The sequence below is a fragment of the Erythrolamprus reginae genome, chromosome 8, assembly GCF_031021105.1.
Source record: "Erythrolamprus reginae isolate rEryReg1 chromosome 8, rEryReg1.hap1, whole genome shotgun sequence".
Taxonomy (NCBI): Eukaryota; Metazoa; Chordata; class Lepidosauria; order Squamata; family Dipsadidae; genus Erythrolamprus; species Erythrolamprus reginae.
In genome coordinates, this window is record NC_091957.1 from 44,425,409 (window position 1) to 44,443,017 (window position 17,609).

Genomic DNA, 17,609 nt, shown 5'->3' on the forward strand with positions numbered 1-17,609 from the left:
TACTTTCCCAGGGCGGTGTAGATCCTGTAGGATGTTAATTGAATCTGGCAGGGGCCCTTAATAAAATAAAACTGGATTGCACTGATCATTCTATGTATTATATGAATTGTTCCACATGTAACACACTTGAAAAAGCTGCTCCTTGTTCATTGCATAGATGGAAACTGAAGAGGGGGAAAAAATCTCTGCACACGCTCAGAGGCGTTATGTCACCCAGACCCGGAAATTGAAAACCGCCTCTCTAGGCGTCCAAATCTCCTTTGCTAGTCTTCAAAGGGGCGGGGCCTCGTCTGATGACGCCACAGCCCCGCCCACAAACAGAGCGCGCGTTGGCCCGTCCGCCGCGCCGTCGCCTAGGTGATCCACAAAACGCCGCGACGCTCGGGCTGCCGCCGCTAGTCGGCTCCCTCCACGCGCAAGCGAGAGCGCGCATGCGCCCTCCGGAGCGCGATGGAGGGGTGCGCGTACCCGGGGGGGGAGGAGGAGGAAGAGGAGGAGGAGCAACAGCGGGAAGGGCCGCCTTACGGCCGCGGCGCCCACTCGTGCTCCTCCCTCATCCGACTCGAGCAGGAGGCCAAGCGCAGGAAGCGGGCGCAGCTGCAGCAGCGCCGGCTCTACACCGTCATGCCAGGTGAGGGACACCCGCAGCCCCCTTTCCATCCATCCCCCCCTCTCCGCGTCCGTTGGAAATAAAGGAGTGACGTCGCCGCGGGAGTGACGTCACCGCAGGAGGCTGGTTGGTCGGCTGGCTCCGCCCCGTTAGGCCTTCCTCTCCTCCCCTTGAAGGGGTGGATTGGCTTTGCTGGTGACTTCTTGTGCATTGTTGGACTCCATTACCCATCTTCCCCGGCCCCTGGAAGATTGTTCCTCACGCCTGTCCCTTTGCTGCCCGGTCCGACCTTACAGGGGTGTTAGGAAGATGCCCCGAGGGGAGGTTCCAGGGAAAACTGCTGGAGGATATCCATTTCCATGTATGGAAATAGTACCATGTACTATTATACATATGTAATGTAATGTAATATATATAATATAATGATACCACCATAACTTCCAGGCTTCCTTTCTACAAATTTTGCATTTTTAAAATCAGTTGTGTTGATCTGGAGCTGTGATGTCCTGCTTGTGGCTTTGCCACATCCTAATTTAACAAAAGAAGGGAGACATGATAGCAGTGTTCCACTATCTCAGGGGTTGCCACAAAGAAGAGGGAGTCAACTTATTCTCCAAAGCACCTGAGGGCAGGACAAGAAACAATGGGTGGAAACTAATCAAGGAGAGAAACAACTAAGAACTAAGGATAAACTTCCTGCTGGAACAATTAACCAGTGGAATGACTTGCCTCTAGAAGTTGTGAATGCTCCAACAGTGGAAGTTTTAAAGAAGAGATTGGACAATCATTTGTCTGAAATATTTTAGGGTTTCCTACCTGAGAAGGGGGTTGGATCAGGAGATCTCCAATGACCCTTCCAACTCTGTTATTCTATATTTATATTCTATTCAAAGTGAAGTTTGTGAAGAGGATGAAACCACCACCACTTAACCAGTCCATCTTCAGGACTGCCCTAAAGGCTTGTTCTTTCTCAGTCTGGTCCAACTGAGCTTCCAGAACTGTGGCTGGAAATAACAAACCCCCTTATTTCGCTTTTATTTCACTCCCCACTCATCCTTTTGCATTGTGCAGTAAAAATAAAACACTGTATATTTTATTTATTTATTTATTATTTATATTTTTATGCCACCCATTCCAATAGGATTCAGGGCGGCTAACAGAATTATGGGTACTAAAAGCAATAAAAATACAACTGATAAGATAGCGATACTATAAATACATAAAAGCCTTAAAAAAAAACCATAGTGATTAAATTGGTGATTCAAAAAGCCATTTTTAACGAGACATTATTGCCCTTCCCACAAACACCCCTGGCATTCTTCTTTTCAAAAATTCATTTTACTTTTCCTTGGGGGGAAAAGTCTCAGAAGGGTTACTTAGACAGTCCTGCCGAGTGTGTTGAGTTGAAAGAGAGCAACTGATGATCAGAAATTACTCATCAGTGTGTATAAATGGAGCATCTGACGTAGCTGCACCCTGGGTATCAGTTACACACCGCTTGGCTGCACACACACAAAATACTGCCCTTGAAAAATTATCCCATCATCTGCTAGCAATCAACTAACTTGCCGGTTCTTCGTATGTTTTAGCTGGAGGTTAAACAAATAAAGACTGGTTGCAGGAATTGGGTATGGCAAGTCTTGAGAGAAAAAGGTCTCAGTGGTTCTCAACCTTTCTAATGCTGCGACCCTTTAATACAGTTCCTCATGGTGTGGCGAATACACAATAATGAAATGATTAAGAAATAATTAGGATTTCAGTTCACCTTAACTTTCACTATACATAGTTTTGGATGTAATGATTTGGAAAGTGAAATAACAAATTAATGAAACTGTCTTTCGATTCTGGTTATTAATGTTTGTATTCTATGTTAGTTGATACAAATAAACCCTGTATGAATATAAGAAACAACAACAGCTAATTTTATTCCATCCTTCCGAGGTGGGTAAAATGAGGACCCGGATTGTGGGGGCAATATGCTGGCTCTGTTAAAATGTGCTATTGCTAACATGTTGTAAGCTGCCCTGAGTCTAAAGGAGAAGGGCGGCATAAAAATCAAATCAAATCAATCAATGAATAAAGGAAGGAATGGATGGATGGATGGATGGATGGATGAATGGATGAATGGATGGATGGATGGATGAATGAATGAATGAATGAATGAATGAATGATGAGTTTTGGAAAACATTTGTGCACTCAAGCTATTTAGTTGGTCACTAAGTATTCAGTATTTCTGGGTTTTTCCCTATCACCATGGCTTGTGTTTTTTTTTGGTTTTTGTTTGTTATGATTTTTAACGCTTTCTAGAAGTCAATTGAAACAAGCTGTTCTTGGCATTGTTGTTATTTAAGATGACAATAACTGAGCATGTTTAACAGAAACAGATGCACAGTGTTAGAAAGTGGCACTAGAGGAGCCTATAAAATAAGTCAATGTATTTATTACAGTTCTACAAGCTCCTCTGTCTACGTCCATCTCTATTAAATTCATATCTTTACAAACAGACTAGCATAATAGAGATAGTATCACTCCTGACAGTCAGCAGTAAATTAGCTTGCAACATTGCATTCTAACCACTGCATGACTGCGGCTAAAATATGCTAAGCTAAAATAGGCTTGACGTCTTTCTGATTTGATTATGATTTATTAATATTTTTGCCCGTGAGCCAAAAACCATTGCTTTCTGGGTGTGTTTTTGTTTTGCAAATGATGTCATTCTCCATCTACTGAATAAATTATGGATGCTAGGACTCTGTCCAAACAGTTGGGTTGGCAATATATAAACCAACGATGTATGTATATAGCTTTAACTGTGTTAATGTATATAGCTTTAACTGTATGCTATTTCTGATTGGTTGATTGCGTTGCAGGTTTCCATAAGAAGGAGCTAGAGATCATAGTTTGCTCTCTCTGATACAATCTCTGATATTTTCTCGGATACGCTTTCTCTCTGTGATTTGGAATACTGTGTTCAGTTCTGGAGACCTCACCTACAAAAAGAGATTGATCAAATTGAACGGGTCCAAAATGGTGGAAGGTCTCAAGCATAGTTCCCTCTAAGATGAGCAGTGAGCAATCGCTCACTTAAAAATCATCATCAACTCAGAGTTTTCCAAACCTGCCCAGAAGCCGAGAGGGAAAGAGTGAGAGGGAAGGAGAGAGAGAGAGGAAGAGAGAGAAACAGATAGAAAAAAGAGAGGAAGGAAAAGAGAAAGAAAAAGAATGGGAGTAAGGAAGAGAGAAAGAAAATCAAAATGTAGTTTGAAACTAGCTCAACTATTTAAGTGGCATTTTGATATTGATAGAGTTGCCCTATTATGAGCTCACTGTTATAGACACACAGTTCAGTATTTTATTTTGAAATTCTCAGGCAAAACAGGGTGGGTTTTTTATTTGTTTGTTTGTTTGTTTGTTTATTTATTTATTTATTTATTTATTTATTTATTTATTATTTTTGTGCCGCCCAGTCCCAAAGGGACTGCCGCTCAGACACTATACTTTTCTGCCCACCCCCCAAAAAAATTAGAGGGAACACTGGTCTCAAGCATATAAAAATCAGGAAAGACTTCATGAACTCAATCTGTATAATCTGGAGGACCGAAGGGAAAGGGGGGACATGATCGAAACATTTAAATATGTTCAAAGGTTAAATAAGGTTCAGGAGGGAATTGTTTTTAATAGGAAAGTGAACACAAGAACAAGGGGAAACAATCTGAAGTTAGTTGGGGGAAAGATCAAAAGCAACATGAGAAAATATTATTTCACTGAAAGAGTAGTAGATCCTTGGAACAAACTTCCAGCAGACATGGTTGGTAAATCCACAGGAACTGAATTTAAACATGCCTGGGATAAACATATATCCATCCCAAGATAAAATACAGGAAATAGTATAAGGGCAGACTAGATGGACCAGGAGGTCTTTTTCTTCTGTCAATCTATATTTCTATTTTTTTATATGCTTTCTTAGACATTCTGGTCTCTGTTGTAGCTAAACTGTTTAAACTTGGTAAGAAGACTTTGCTATTCGATATTCTTTGGACTGTTATTCTGACTATTATGTGTATGACCTGGACTGTTTATCACAGTGGTTCTCAACCTGGGGGTCAGAACCGCTGTTCCCTGTAAGCTGCGCGGCTGCACGGCAGCGTACAGGAAATCAAACTTCAGCGCAGCACTTTCAAGTGCCATGCAGTCTTCAGGACCCCTTTGCGGGGGGGGGGGGGTGTCAGAAGACCATTTTACAGGGGTCGCCTAAGACCATGGGAAAAGACAAATTTCCCATAGTGTTAGGAACTAAACCTTTTATTCTGGCATCTTGGAACATATTTTGACAATCTGACCAATCAGGCGTTTAAAGTGGGGGTGTCCCACTGACCTTCCTGCCAATTAGCTTAAAGCTCTGTTGGGAGAACTGGCACTAGACTTATGGTTGGGGGTCACCACAACATGAGGCACTGTATTAAGGGGTTGCAGCATTAGAAAGGTTGAGAACCGCTGGTTTATCGGATTTTGCTATTTTTTAAAGTAAACTTTAACTCAAGTTAGTGTATCTGTGAGTAGCTGAGTAATTATTCATAACTATTTATTTATTTAATTGGGTTTGTATGCCGCCCCTCTCCGGGGACTCGGGGCGACTCACAGCATATACTAATACAGAGAACAATAGTAAGCAATCCAATTAATAATACATTTAAAACAATTCATTTAAAAATTCTAATTTTACCATTACCATTCATTCGACAATCATACTAAAACATTCATTGGTCAGGGGGGAAGATTTAAAAAAAACTACTTTCATAAACGTTTCCATGTGCATATTTTTGTTATTCAACAATTACTTTGCACATACATTAACAATGGGTAACAATGTATGGATGAGAGCAGTGTCTGAAAAGACCTCCAAGGTCTCTTCCAGCTATATTCTGATAGATTGATTGATTGAATTGCATTTGAGAAAGTACATTTCCGCCACGACACTTCTTTTTGCATTTTTGCTGCAAAGTAAACTCCCTTTTCCTGTAAGTCATCATTATTTTTCTCCCCGCCCCACCTTTATGATTATGGTCTGATTTTATTTTTAGGGAGGCTAAGCAGTGAGGACGATGTGCTGGACCTGTCTGAATACACCAAGAATCAACCGTGGTGGCGCAAACTCTTTGGGCAGAGTTCATCTTCCAACGAGGAAAAATACAACGTGGCCACCCAGCTGGCGATTGGGGGCGTCACAGGATGGTGAGGCCGTTCTGCGTGCAGGTTGTGCTTGGATTGAACCTGGTCCTGGAGAACCGGTAGCAGAAATTTTGAGTAGTTCAGAGAACCGGCAAACGCCACCTCTGGCTGGCCCCAGAGTGGGGAGGGAATGGGGATTTTATAGTATCCTTCCCATCAGAACCATGTCGTCAGCGTATAGAAGGATGTTAATATGTCTGTTGAGGATCTTTGGCATGTGCAGGTCTGTGGAATGGAGAAATCCTGGAGTGTCATTGACATAAAGGTTAAACAACGTTGGGGCCAAGATGCATCCTTGTCTGACTCCTTTGTAGGTGGGGATGCTCTGAGTAAGAGAGCCACTGACCCCAGTACTGACTTTCAGACATGTGTTTGTGTAGAGGGCCTTTATCAGGAATAGTAATCTGGGTTCCATGTTTAACTTGGCCAGCTTCTTCCATAAGATGTCTCTGTTTATAGAGTCAAATGCTGTGCTAAGGTCTATGAAAGAAGTAAATAAATGTTTGCCATCAGTTGTATATTTGGTAATAAGATGATGTAACACAAAGCAGTTATCTATTGTAGAATGTTCATGTCTGAACCCGGCCTGTTCTTCCCCAATTATATTTTTCTCAATTACCCAGTCCTCTATTTTCCTCAAGAGATGTTTTGCATACATCTTACTTAAGAATATTTTATATCAGTATCTTAGATTTGTTTAATATAATCCTTTGCACGAGTTATATTCTCATGTTTTACTACTTAATTTTAGCTTATTATACTGCATTTTAACTTATTATTTATTCAAATTCCCTCTATTTTAGCCAATTTTATTGTATTTTAACCAATCAGAGTTTTATGACGACCGATGTGGTCCTTTTTCTCGCTTTGATATGGTCGATTGACTAATCAAATAAAGTTGATATAGATAGATAGTATCCTTCCCCTACCACGCCCAGCAAGCCACGCCCACAGAATTGGTAGGAAATTTTTTTGAATTTCACCCCTGGATTGAAGGATGGGTGACAGATAAGATCAACCAAGCGGTGTCATAATTCTTGGAGTTTGAATATCCACTTTTAAAAACAACAACAACAGATAGATCCTTTGCTGATGATTTAAATCATCAGTTTGGGGGATTTTGTATGTTTTTGTGTCTTCAAGTCAGTGTTTGACTCTATTGATTTTCTGGACTGTTCCTTGCAGGGTTTTTTTTAAGGGTTTTAAGAAGTAATCTGCCCTTGGGTCATCCTTCTTAGAGCTGATAGAGGGGGACTGGCGCAAGGTCATCCTACTGACTTTGAATCTAGAACTCGCTGTCTCCTGGTGATTGGCCCAAAGTCGCTCAGCCAGCTTTCACGGCTAAGGCAGGACTAGAATTCCCAATCCCCTGGTGGTCACCTAGCAGGATTTCAGTCTCCTAATGATAAATACATTATGACACCCAGCTGGTTTTCACGCCTACAATGGCACTAGAACTCCCAGCCCACTAGTGATAATTATATTAGGTCACCCAGCTGGCTTTTGTGCCTAAGGCGGCACTACAACTCCCAGCCCACTAGTGATAATTATATTAGGTCACCCAGCTGGCTTTCGTGCCTAAGGAGGCATTACAACTCCCAGCCCACTAGTGATAATTATATTAGGTCACCCAGCTGGCTTGCATGCCTAAGGCGGCACTACAACTCCCAGCCCACTAGTGATAATTATATTAGGTCACCCAGCTGGCTTTCATGCCTAAGACGGCACTACAACTCCCAGCCCACTAGTGATAATTATATTAGGTCACCCAGCTGGCTTTCATGCCTAAAGCAGCACTACAACTCCCAGCCCACTAGTGATAATTATATTAGGTCACCCAGCTGGCGTTCGTGCCTAAGGCAGCACTACAACTCCCAGCCCACTAGTGATAATTATATTAGGTCACCCAGCTGGCGTTCGTGCCTAGGATGGCACTAGAACTCCCAGCTGACTTTCATGCCTAAGGTGGCACTAGAACTGACGATAATTATATTAGGTCACCCAACTGGCTTTCAGACGGCACTAGAACTCATAGTCTCCTGCTGATTGGTCCAAATTCACCTAATTAGCTTTCATGCCTAAGGTGAAAATCTTGGTGTTTGGCCCAGTTTTCATGCCCAAGATGGGACTTCAGTCTCCTTGGGTTCTCAGCTGGTACCCAAACCACTATATCAAAATGATTCTCATCTAGCCTATTTGACCCTCTCTGTTTCGTTTCGCAGGTGCACTGGATTCATCTTCCAGAAGGTTGGCAAATTAGCAGCGACTGCAGTGGGAGGTGGCTTCTTCCTGCTCCAGGTTGGTTTGTGTCCATCCTGGGCTTGGGGAGTGGTCATAATGAATCTGCCTTCAGCCAAAGCTTCACCCTCTTGTTTTAATCTCATGGGAGCAGTGATAGTAGTCATAATCTTATTTTAATTGTAATTTTAAAGCAAAATCCTAAACCTAGGCAAGAAAAACCTTATCGGCCGCTGGGATTCGTGCGGTAGACGGTGGTTCCGGAGGTATTCTGGTCCACTGCCATGTAGGGCTTTAAATTAGTATCGGAATGGCCGAAACGTAACAAACATGGCTCTGCTAATAAATCGAACCTTTTGGGTGAGAATTGGAGTGGATTCTGATTTATTTCTCAGGTGCTATTTGGGGTGTTAACATACAGGGTGATATCCTTTGGAACTGCCTGCAAGGGTCAGGGGATTTGAGATCTTGTTTTACAGAAGGTTCTGGGCAGAAAATGTCTGCCTGGCGTGCCATTTGAGTCAAACTGGGGAAATGAGCCCAATGTCCAGGAAAACCTGGTTTTACGTGCAAACCTTGGTTTCATGAAACTTCTCCCTCCTCCTCCAGCTTGCAAACCACACGGGGTACATCAAGATTGACTGGAAGATGGTTGAACGAGACGTGAGCAAAGCTAAGAAGCACCTGAAGTTTTCTAATAGCACCTCCAACAAGCTGACACCAGAGATAAAGAGCCAATTTGATGAGGTGAGACTGAGGGGCAAACCTGTGAAAATTTTGGAGGGCTGATTGCTGGGGTGCGAGTGAGAAAAAGCAGAATGATTATGCAATAGAGAAGGAGAGGCAAAGAATTAGGGTTAGCAATCTGCATTCCTCCCAGGGCTGTGTTTTCCTTCTTTGCTAAGTAAAAATTGCACAGTTGTAGAAAATCAGTGGCACAGTTTTCTCTACTATAAAGATACTCAGACACGTCAACGAATGTCCTAAAAGAGTTTCAAAAACTCTCCTTCCCAAATCTGTATAGAGAGGACTACACACCAGTATTGTCACCTTCTCCTCAAAGCAACTTTAACCCGGATTTTGGGGGCAATAGCCTAGCTCTGTTAAAAAAGTGCAATCGCTAACATGTTGTAAGCCGCCCTGAGTTTAAGGAGAAGGGCGGCATAAAAATTGAATGGATGGATGGGTGGGTGGGTGGGTGGGCGGGCGGGCGGGCGGGCGGATAGATAGATAGATAGAGAGATAGAGAGATAGATAAATCAATCAATCAATCAATCAATCAATCTCTGGATATCCACAGCATAGGGATATCCTCTGGATCACCGTTTGAGGAATCCACTAAATTAGACAGCACTCAGTAGTTTTGCTCAATTCCCTTTGTTAGCTTTTGGGATCTTTGCTCCTCCAAAGAATATGATCTGTTCTGGGTCCTATTCTTTTTAATATGTTTGTGAGTGACATAGGGGAAGGTTTGGTAAGGAAGGTTTGCCTATCTGCTGATGACTCTAAAGTGTGCAACAGGGTTGATATTCCTAGAGGCGTCTGTAATATGGCAAAAGATTTAGCTTTACTAGATAAGTGGTCAAAGCAATGGAAACTGCAGTTTAATGTTTCCAAATGTAAAATAATGCACTTGGGGGAAAAGGAATCCTCAATCTGAGTATTGTATTGGCAGTTCTGTGTTAGCGAAAACTTCAGAAGAGAAGGATTTAGGGGTAGTGATTTCTCAAAATGGGTGAACAGTGCGGTCAGGCGGTAGGGAAAGCTGCATAGCTAGAGGTATAACAAGCAGGAAGAGGGAGATTGTGATCCCGCTATATAGAGCGCTGGTGAGACCACATTTGGAATAATGTGTTCAGTTCTGGAGACCTCACTTACAAAAAGATATTGACAAAATTGAACGGGTCCAAAGACGGGCTACAAGAATGGTGGAAGGTCTTAAGCATCAAACTGATCAGGAAAGACTTCATGAACTCAATCTGTATAGTCTGGAGGACAGAAGGAAAAGGGGGGACATGATCGAAACATTTAAATATGTTAAAGGGTTAAAAAAGGTTCAGGAGGGAAGTGTTTTTAATAGGAAAGTGAACCCAAGAACAAGGGGGCACAATCTGGGGTGAGTTGGGGGCAAAGATCAGAAGCAACGTGAAAAAAATATTATTTGACTGAAAGAGTAGTAGATGCTTGGAACAAACTTCCAGCAGACTTGGTTGGTAAATCCACAGTAACTGAATTTAAACTTGCCTGGGATAAACATAGACCCATCCTTAGATAAAATACAGGAAACAGTATAAGGGCAGACTAGATGGACCATGAGGTCTTTTTTCTGCCATCAATCTTCTATGTTTCTACAAAGAATGCAACCTCAGCCCCCTGTAAACGTTTCCTTTCTCACTTCCAGGCCGTCAGTTTTCTGAAGAGGAACGTTCTGCTATCCGGAGGCTTCGTCGGTGGCTTCTTGCTGGGCATGGCTTCTTAGGAATCCCACCCAATCTGCCTTTTCCACCGGTTTGGTCTTACAGCCGACCTCCCGCTTGGTTCCTCCGCTGCCTGATTTAGCCCGGCTGAAGCATTCAGCCTCCTGACTGGCCTTTTTGTTTTTTTAACACCTGCAAAGTAGCATCCGGAAACACTGCCGCTAGCCTTCTCCCTATCCCCCCCATCCCCAATTCAATCCTTCTTTTTAATTCGATGCTGGAGGGAAGTTGGATCGATCTTCAAGATGCATTCGATCCCTGCTCAGATGCCAAAATCTGCAGAATTCCCCTTTGCTCCTACACATTTATTTTTTTCCTCTCCCTTTACTGGCGTAACCTAGACAACTTAACTGTGGAAGGACCCATAGCACCTGCTTATGTGTTCGTCTTCTTATTAAGTGTCGAGTATCTCCTAGCAAACCCAGGAAGCAACGCAAGTCAGACGAGAATGTATCGTGAAATAACTGCCATCCAGAAATGGCTGCTGCTTCCTGGCTTCCCAACAAAGCCCGTGCCTGCGAGCGACAGCTTCTTGTACTCACTCATCCAAGTTTTTTTTTATAATTTATACTACAAGATTACTGGAATAATCTGTGGAAACTTTTGACTCTTGCTGTGTGGGATTCTCTATAGTCCTCTTTGTCTAACCGGAGGGCCTGGAAGACTCTGTTAGCGCTGCCTTGCAAGGAAAACATCTTAAAACCAGGTTCTCTGTGGTGGAACGGCTGCAGGATTAAGAGTCTGACGTTTGCAGCTGGATAAATTTGAGTCTTGGTAGCAACTGCTAGTGAATCCCAGGAGTGGAATTAATGTGGATGGTGGGATGCAGGTTGAAAAGGGAGCTGGGTAGGTTTGTTTATGCCCTGAGCTCTGCGTAGGAGAATTAACTTTAGCCCAGAGCAAAACCAGCCAAATTCTGGGCTCCGTTGCCTGAAGTTTGTTTCCCTTTATAGGAATGGTGATATTGAGCAGAAAGATTATTGCTTTGGCTGTGCTTTCTCCTGAAGTTCTTGCCATCGTATCTGTGAGATAGCGACAATCGCTGATAGAGCTGTCATCCTTTTTTTCCCCACTTCCTATAAATGCACACATTGTTGAATAATACAAGTTTTCTTGGCCTGGAACCTCTTTCATTGGTTTTCACAGGTAGTAACTCTGTGCTGTAAAAGCTTACACCGTCCCGAGAGTGTTTTCAGCAATAGCAATAGAATTTACACCTTCGATGCCGCGCTGCGGTGCCTACAAGGTAGAAATAGTATTCGCATATTGCCCCCAACAATGTGGGTCCTCATTTTAGCAACCTCAGAAGGACGGAAGGCTGAGTCAGCCTAGAGCCCCATGAGGATCGAACTCCTGGCAGTGGGCAGAGTCCGCTTGCAATGCTGCATCCTTACCACTGCGCTATCAGGGGATTATTATTATTATTATTATTATTATTATTATTATTATTATTATTGGATTTGTATGCTGCCCCTCTCCGGAGACTCGGGGCGACTAACAGCAGTAATAAAACAGCATATGATAATAATCCAATACTAAAAACAGTTAAAAACCCATTATTATAAAAACCAAACATACATACAGACATACCATACATAAAATTGTAAAGGCCTAGGGGGAAAGAGTATCTCAATTCCCCCATGCCTGGGGGCAGAGGTGGGTTTTAAGCAGCTTATGAAAGGCAAGGAGGGTGGGGGCAATTCTAATCTCTGGGGGGAGTTGGTTCCAGAGGGCCGGGGCCGCCACAGAGAAGGCTCTTCCCTTGGGTCCCGCTAGCCGACATTGTTTAGTCAACGGGACCCGGAAAAGACCCACCCTGTAGGACCTAACTGGTCGCTGGGATTGGTGCAGCAGAAGGCGGTCCCTGAGATAATCTGGTCCGGTGCCATGAAGGGCTTTATAGGTCATAACCAACACTTTGAATTGTGACCGGAAACTGATTGGCAACCAATGCAGACTGCTCAGCAATCTTCTCTTGGCGTGGATCGAAAACTCAGGTTTCCGATGGATGCTCTAACTCAGCGGTTCTCAAACTTTCTAATAACACAACCCCTTAATACAGTTCTTCATGATGTGGTGAACCCCAACCATAAGTCTAGCGCCAATTCTCCCAACAGAGCTTTAAGCTGATTGGCAGGAAGGTCAGAAGGACACCCCCACTGAAAACGCCTGATTGGTCGGATTGTAAAAATATGTTCCAAGGCGCCTGAATAGAAGCTTCAGTTCCAAACACCATGGGAAATTTGTCTTTCCCCCTGGTCTTAGGCGACCCCTGTGAAACGGTTGTTCGACCCCCAAAGGGGTCCCAACCCCCAGGTTGAGAACCACTGCTCAACCAAACCATGAGCCTTGAGCCAAGTTTCAAAAGAAATCCAGTTATTTATTAGGAGCAACATGTCAGCACGTACCCAAGTGTAGGTAGGTATGCCCTATGTAATTTACGACCCAATTATGAACCTGTTTCCCTCCTCCTCCCAGGGTGTGTCATAAATCACTTTCTAAAATGGAGGACTTTTGCAGGCTGTAGATATCATGTGTTTTTAATAGGAGAGTGATCCCAAGAACAAGGGGGCACAATCTTGAGGTTATTTGGGGAAAAGATCAGAAGCAACGTGAGAAAATATGATTTGACTGAAAGAGTAGTAGATGCTTTGAACAAATTTCCAGCAGACGTGGTTGGTAAATCCACAGTAACTGAATTTAAACATGCCTGGGATAAACATAGATCCATCCTAAGATAAAATACAGGAAATAGTATAAGGGCAGACTAGATGGACCATGAGGTCTTTTTCTGCCATCAGTCTTCTATGTTTCTATGTCGATTCCAACTTATCGCGGGAGGGAAACAGATCTCGTAAAGTTGGAATTGATGTAACTTTTTGAGGGAGTCCCACAAATTGTTTTCCTGCACACAACGGCAAGAAATGTGACAGAACCAGAAATTGTGTTAGCAAAGAAATGCTTGGGGGAAACGAAGGCATCTGGGCGGTGGTGGGTAAACTGCTTGTTAAATTATTTGAATCCCATTATTGGTTTTAGGAGACGATTCTGACCATAAACTTCCAAATCTGGGAGGCAAGATATTTTTGCTACGGTGTTGAGCTGTGGAATTCATCTTAGCATTTTTTTTTAAATTTAAAGGAATCGCCTTCCAAAATTTCCCCAGCTGGTATACCTGGGCAGTCCATATATGTCTTTAAAGTTGCCAAGTTTGCAAAACACTGAATAATGGCCTTTTTTCTAGTTGTTGAGCAAAGATTAAGGTTATATCTGTGGGAGTGTATATATTCATATGTGTCTTGTTCTTGCTCCTCAAAGGAAATTGATGGTTGATGTAGTCCTTGGGCAGTAGAATTCTCAGTTCTCGCAAGACCGGTTTCAACAGTTACAAAGATCCTCTGGATTTTGGTGAATTTCATTGAGACCAACGGCCAGTCTTAAGGTTTTTATTATTTGTTGGGAGATGCCTAAAATACTTGCCGTGCTAGGGAATCCTTTAAACGCAAGAGGGAGCTTGAATAAGCTGACTGAGCTATTGGGAAACATGAGAGATTATAACTTCACCCTTTGGGGATAAAGAACTGAGGCAGGAGGAAAAAAATATTTTAAAAGCATTTATGTAGAAGGCATTCAACTGGCAGCTCTTTTATGCAGCACTTTGGATTCAGTCATCTGTTTAAATGTTTTTAAAATATTTTTCCCCCTGCAGGAGCATGAATGGCCCACTTGTCTACAACATTTTAAAACAGATACACCTTTCTCCTAGAATCGCAAAACTATTACCGTTGCTTGGTGTTGCAGTTGCTGTATATAACATATCTATCCTGAGGCACCTTTGGAGACTGAAGTTAAAACACTACAAAAACTGGGTCAATTTTAATTAACCTGAGTGGGGCACAGTTGCAAAACTGAATTCAAATCCTATCGACCCTCTGTGTCAGTCTTGGAGGAATCTAAAGTTTTTATACAATAGTCAAATGTTTTGAAGTGAGAATTAAATGGTTTTGAAGAGTCTCTTATTTATTCAATCTATATGCCGTCGGATCTCTTGGAAAATGGAAAATCTCTTGTAAGTTGGGGGCAGGGGGGGTTCATGCATTTTTTGAATTAAGCCTAGAAGAATTAAAAGGAAAAGTTTAAAAGGCTTATGATTGTAATTATTCAGAATCATTTTGTCTCGTGGGGCCGTTGATGTTTGATGAATCGTGGGCAACCTGATGCTTTGCTAATTAGTTAATATGATTAGTTAATGATCAAGGATTCTTGGAATTACTGCCTCCCAAGAAACTAGAAAGCATCATATTGACAAGAGTTGTTGTAGGCTCTGTCAAACAGTGGATCTATTTCAGATACATGACTCTCAGTACATTCATTTTTAGTAATTCCAGGCTGCATATATAGTATTCTATCGGAAATAACATTTTCCTGAGCTGGGAAAATTCACTGGTCTATCCAGCTCTGTATAGAAACATAGAAGACTGACGGCAGAAAAAGACCTCATGGTCCATCTAGTCTGCCCTTATACTATTTTCTGTACTTTATCTTACAATGGATATATGTTTATCCCAGGCATGTTTAAATTCGGTTACTGTGGATTTACCAACCACGTCTGCTGAAAGTTTGTTCCAAGGATCTACTATTTCAGTAAAATAATATTTTCTCATGTTGCCTTTGATCTTTCCCCCAACTAACTTCAGATTGTGTCCCCTTGTTCTTGTGTTCACTTTCCTGTTAAAAACACTTCCCTCCTGAACCCTATTTAACCCTTTAACATATTTAAATGTTTCGATCATGTCCCCCCTTTTCCTTCTGTCTTCCAGACTATACAGATGGAGTTCATGAAGTCTTTCCTGATACGTTTTATGCTTAAGACCTTCCACCATTCTTGTAGCCCGTCTTTGGACCCGTTCAATTTTGTCAATATCTTTTTGTAGGTGAGGTCTCCAGAACTGAACACAGTACTCCAAATGTGGTCTCACCAGCGCTCTATATAAGGGGATCACAATCTCCCTCTTCCTGTTTGTTATACCTCTAGCTATGCAGCCAAGCATCCTACTTGCCTTTCCTACCACCCGACCACACTGCTCACCCATTTTGAGACTGTCAGAAATCACTACCCCTAAATCCTTCTCTTCTGAAGTTTTTGCTAACACAGAACTGCCAATGCAATACTCAGATTGAGGATTCCTTTTCCCCAAGTGCATTATTTTACATTTGGAAACATTAAACTGCAGTTTCCATTGCTTTGACCATTTATCTAGTAAAGCTAAATCATTTACTATATTACAGACTCCTCCAGGAATATCAACCCTATTGCACACTTTAGAGTCATCGGCAAATAGTATTGTCAAATGTATGGCCTTGAACTGTAACTCACATGGATTCTGGCTATGCTACCGTTTCCCCGAAAATAAGACGTACCCCGAAAGTAAGGCATTTAAAAGGTTTGCAGAATTTGCTAATATAAGGCACCCCCCCCCCCCCCCCCGAAAATAAGGCGTAGTCAAGTTTACATAAGGTATGGTGGAAAAACATACAGTACCATTCAAAGCTGTTCATAGTGGTACCGTAATAATGTGCCTCCCCCTGCTGGCCCCTTCCATCGCTTTGTACCGTCCAGTACAGCAGACACAGTCTGCTGCTGTCTCACCACCATTACAGTCTCCACTACAGTGCGTAGACCATAGTTCCTCTGGTGGCCGGAAGCTGCAATAGCGGGAGTATACTGTTGTACCATATAAGTTCCGTCATTTGTGTGTGTGGGTGCCATACTGACAGGTACCATACCGTAATCAGTGTACCGTACGGTACACTTTCTTTGGGGGTGTCAGCTTTTCTGCCTGTGAATTTGTCTTATTTGAGAAATATAAGGCACCCCCCGAAAATAAGAGGTAGCACAATTTTTGGAGCAAAAATTAATATAAGACAGTGTCTTATTTTCGGGGAAACACGGTAGGTATAAACCAGCCTCTATCTGGTTTATTACTGAGCTAACAACAGGAAGTACCATTCTAGAGCATTTTCGATTTTACTTGGAAAAGCTAGAGAATAAGATGGGAGCCTCCTATTTGGAAACCCAGCACCATCCTGATGTGCTAAATAACCCCTCCCTGCAATATATATATGGAGGATTTTGTGGTTTGACTTCAGCTACTGAATGTTTGCTGACAACAGTCATCGGATTTGAATAAGGGATTCTCTTGGGAATTTTGCATTTCTCAGTGACTTAAGAATTACTACCGTGTTTCCCCGATAGTAAGACCCCCCCGATTGTAAGACATATGGGGGGTTTCAGGGGGGTTGGCTAATATAAGCCATACCCCGAAAGTAAGACATATGTCTTACTTTCGGGGAAACACGGGGGTATTGCGGGGGGGGGAGCCCTGGGTCTTCCCCGCTGCACACGCTTTCTCGACGGGGAAGGAGGCTGAACCGCAGATATAACATTGGGAAGAAGGTGCAAGGAATCGCGCGAGGGGGGGATAGCGGCGGTGGTTTGGATTAAGCGATCGTAATCCCCCAAAAGGACGAACTCCAGCCTCGGAAGGCCAATGAACCGATGGCTATGAAATTAAGGCTTTTCTTTGAGAGAGAGAGAGAGAGTGGGGGATAGTCGGAGCGCTAAAGACCAGGGCAGAGAAAGCGCGAGCTGCATGCGGGAGAAGCGGAGGAGGAATCAGGCAAGCCGAGTCCGTTCCGGGTTTTGCTTACAGCCCCGGGCATTAGCAATAGCAGCGGCGGCAGGAGAGGCAGCCCTTTGCAATGTGGTCCGCCTGTCTCGGCACTTGCAGAGCGAGGATGTAGAGGTGGGTTTGCGGAGGAATTGCTGGCGGGGAATGGAGCGAGGGAGGGCAGGGGAGGGATTCCCATTCGGCTTGCCTGATTCCTCCTCCGCTTCTCCCGCATGCAGCTCGCGCTTTCTCTGCCCTGGTCTTTAGCGCTCCGACGACGACTATCCCCCACTCTCTCTCTCTCTCTCAAAGAAAAGCCTTAATTTCGTAGCCATCGGTTCATCGGCCTTCCGATGCTGGAGTTCATCCTTTTGGGGGATTAC

General features: G+C 43.1%; 1 protein-coding gene across 1 annotated transcript; it reads left to right on the forward strand.

Annotated features, from left to right (window-relative positions):
• Positions 1–343: 343 nt before the first annotated feature.
• FUNDC2 (FUN14 domain containing 2) lies at positions 344–11,679 on the forward strand. Its single transcript, XM_070759811.1, has 5 exons — positions 344–631; positions 5,693–5,843; positions 8,063–8,138; positions 8,688–8,825; positions 10,480–11,679. The coding sequence occupies exons 1-5, from the start codon at positions 451–453 to the stop codon at positions 10,555–10,557; spliced, it is 624 nt and encodes a 207-aa protein (XP_070615912.1). The 5' UTR covers positions 344–450; the 3' UTR covers positions 10,558–11,679.
• Positions 11,680–17,609: the final 5,930 nt, after the last annotated feature.

What these genes read in the sequence shown, in the direction of transcription:
- FUNDC2 (XM_070759811.1), top strand. Translation starts at nt 451, where the DNA reads ATGGAGGGGTGCGCGTACCCGGGGGGGGAGGAGGAGGAAGAGGAGGAG. An exon ending in ATTGGGGGCGTCACAGGATG is followed by an intron (nt 5,844 to 8,062) that starts GTGAGGCCGTTC and finishes TTCGTTTCGCAG; the next exon opens with GTGCACTGGATTCATCTTCC. An exon ending in TAAAGAGCCAATTTGATGAG is followed by an intron (nt 8,826 to 10,479) that starts GTGAGACTGAGG and finishes TCTCACTTCCAG; the next exon opens with GCCGTCAGTTTTCTGAAGAG.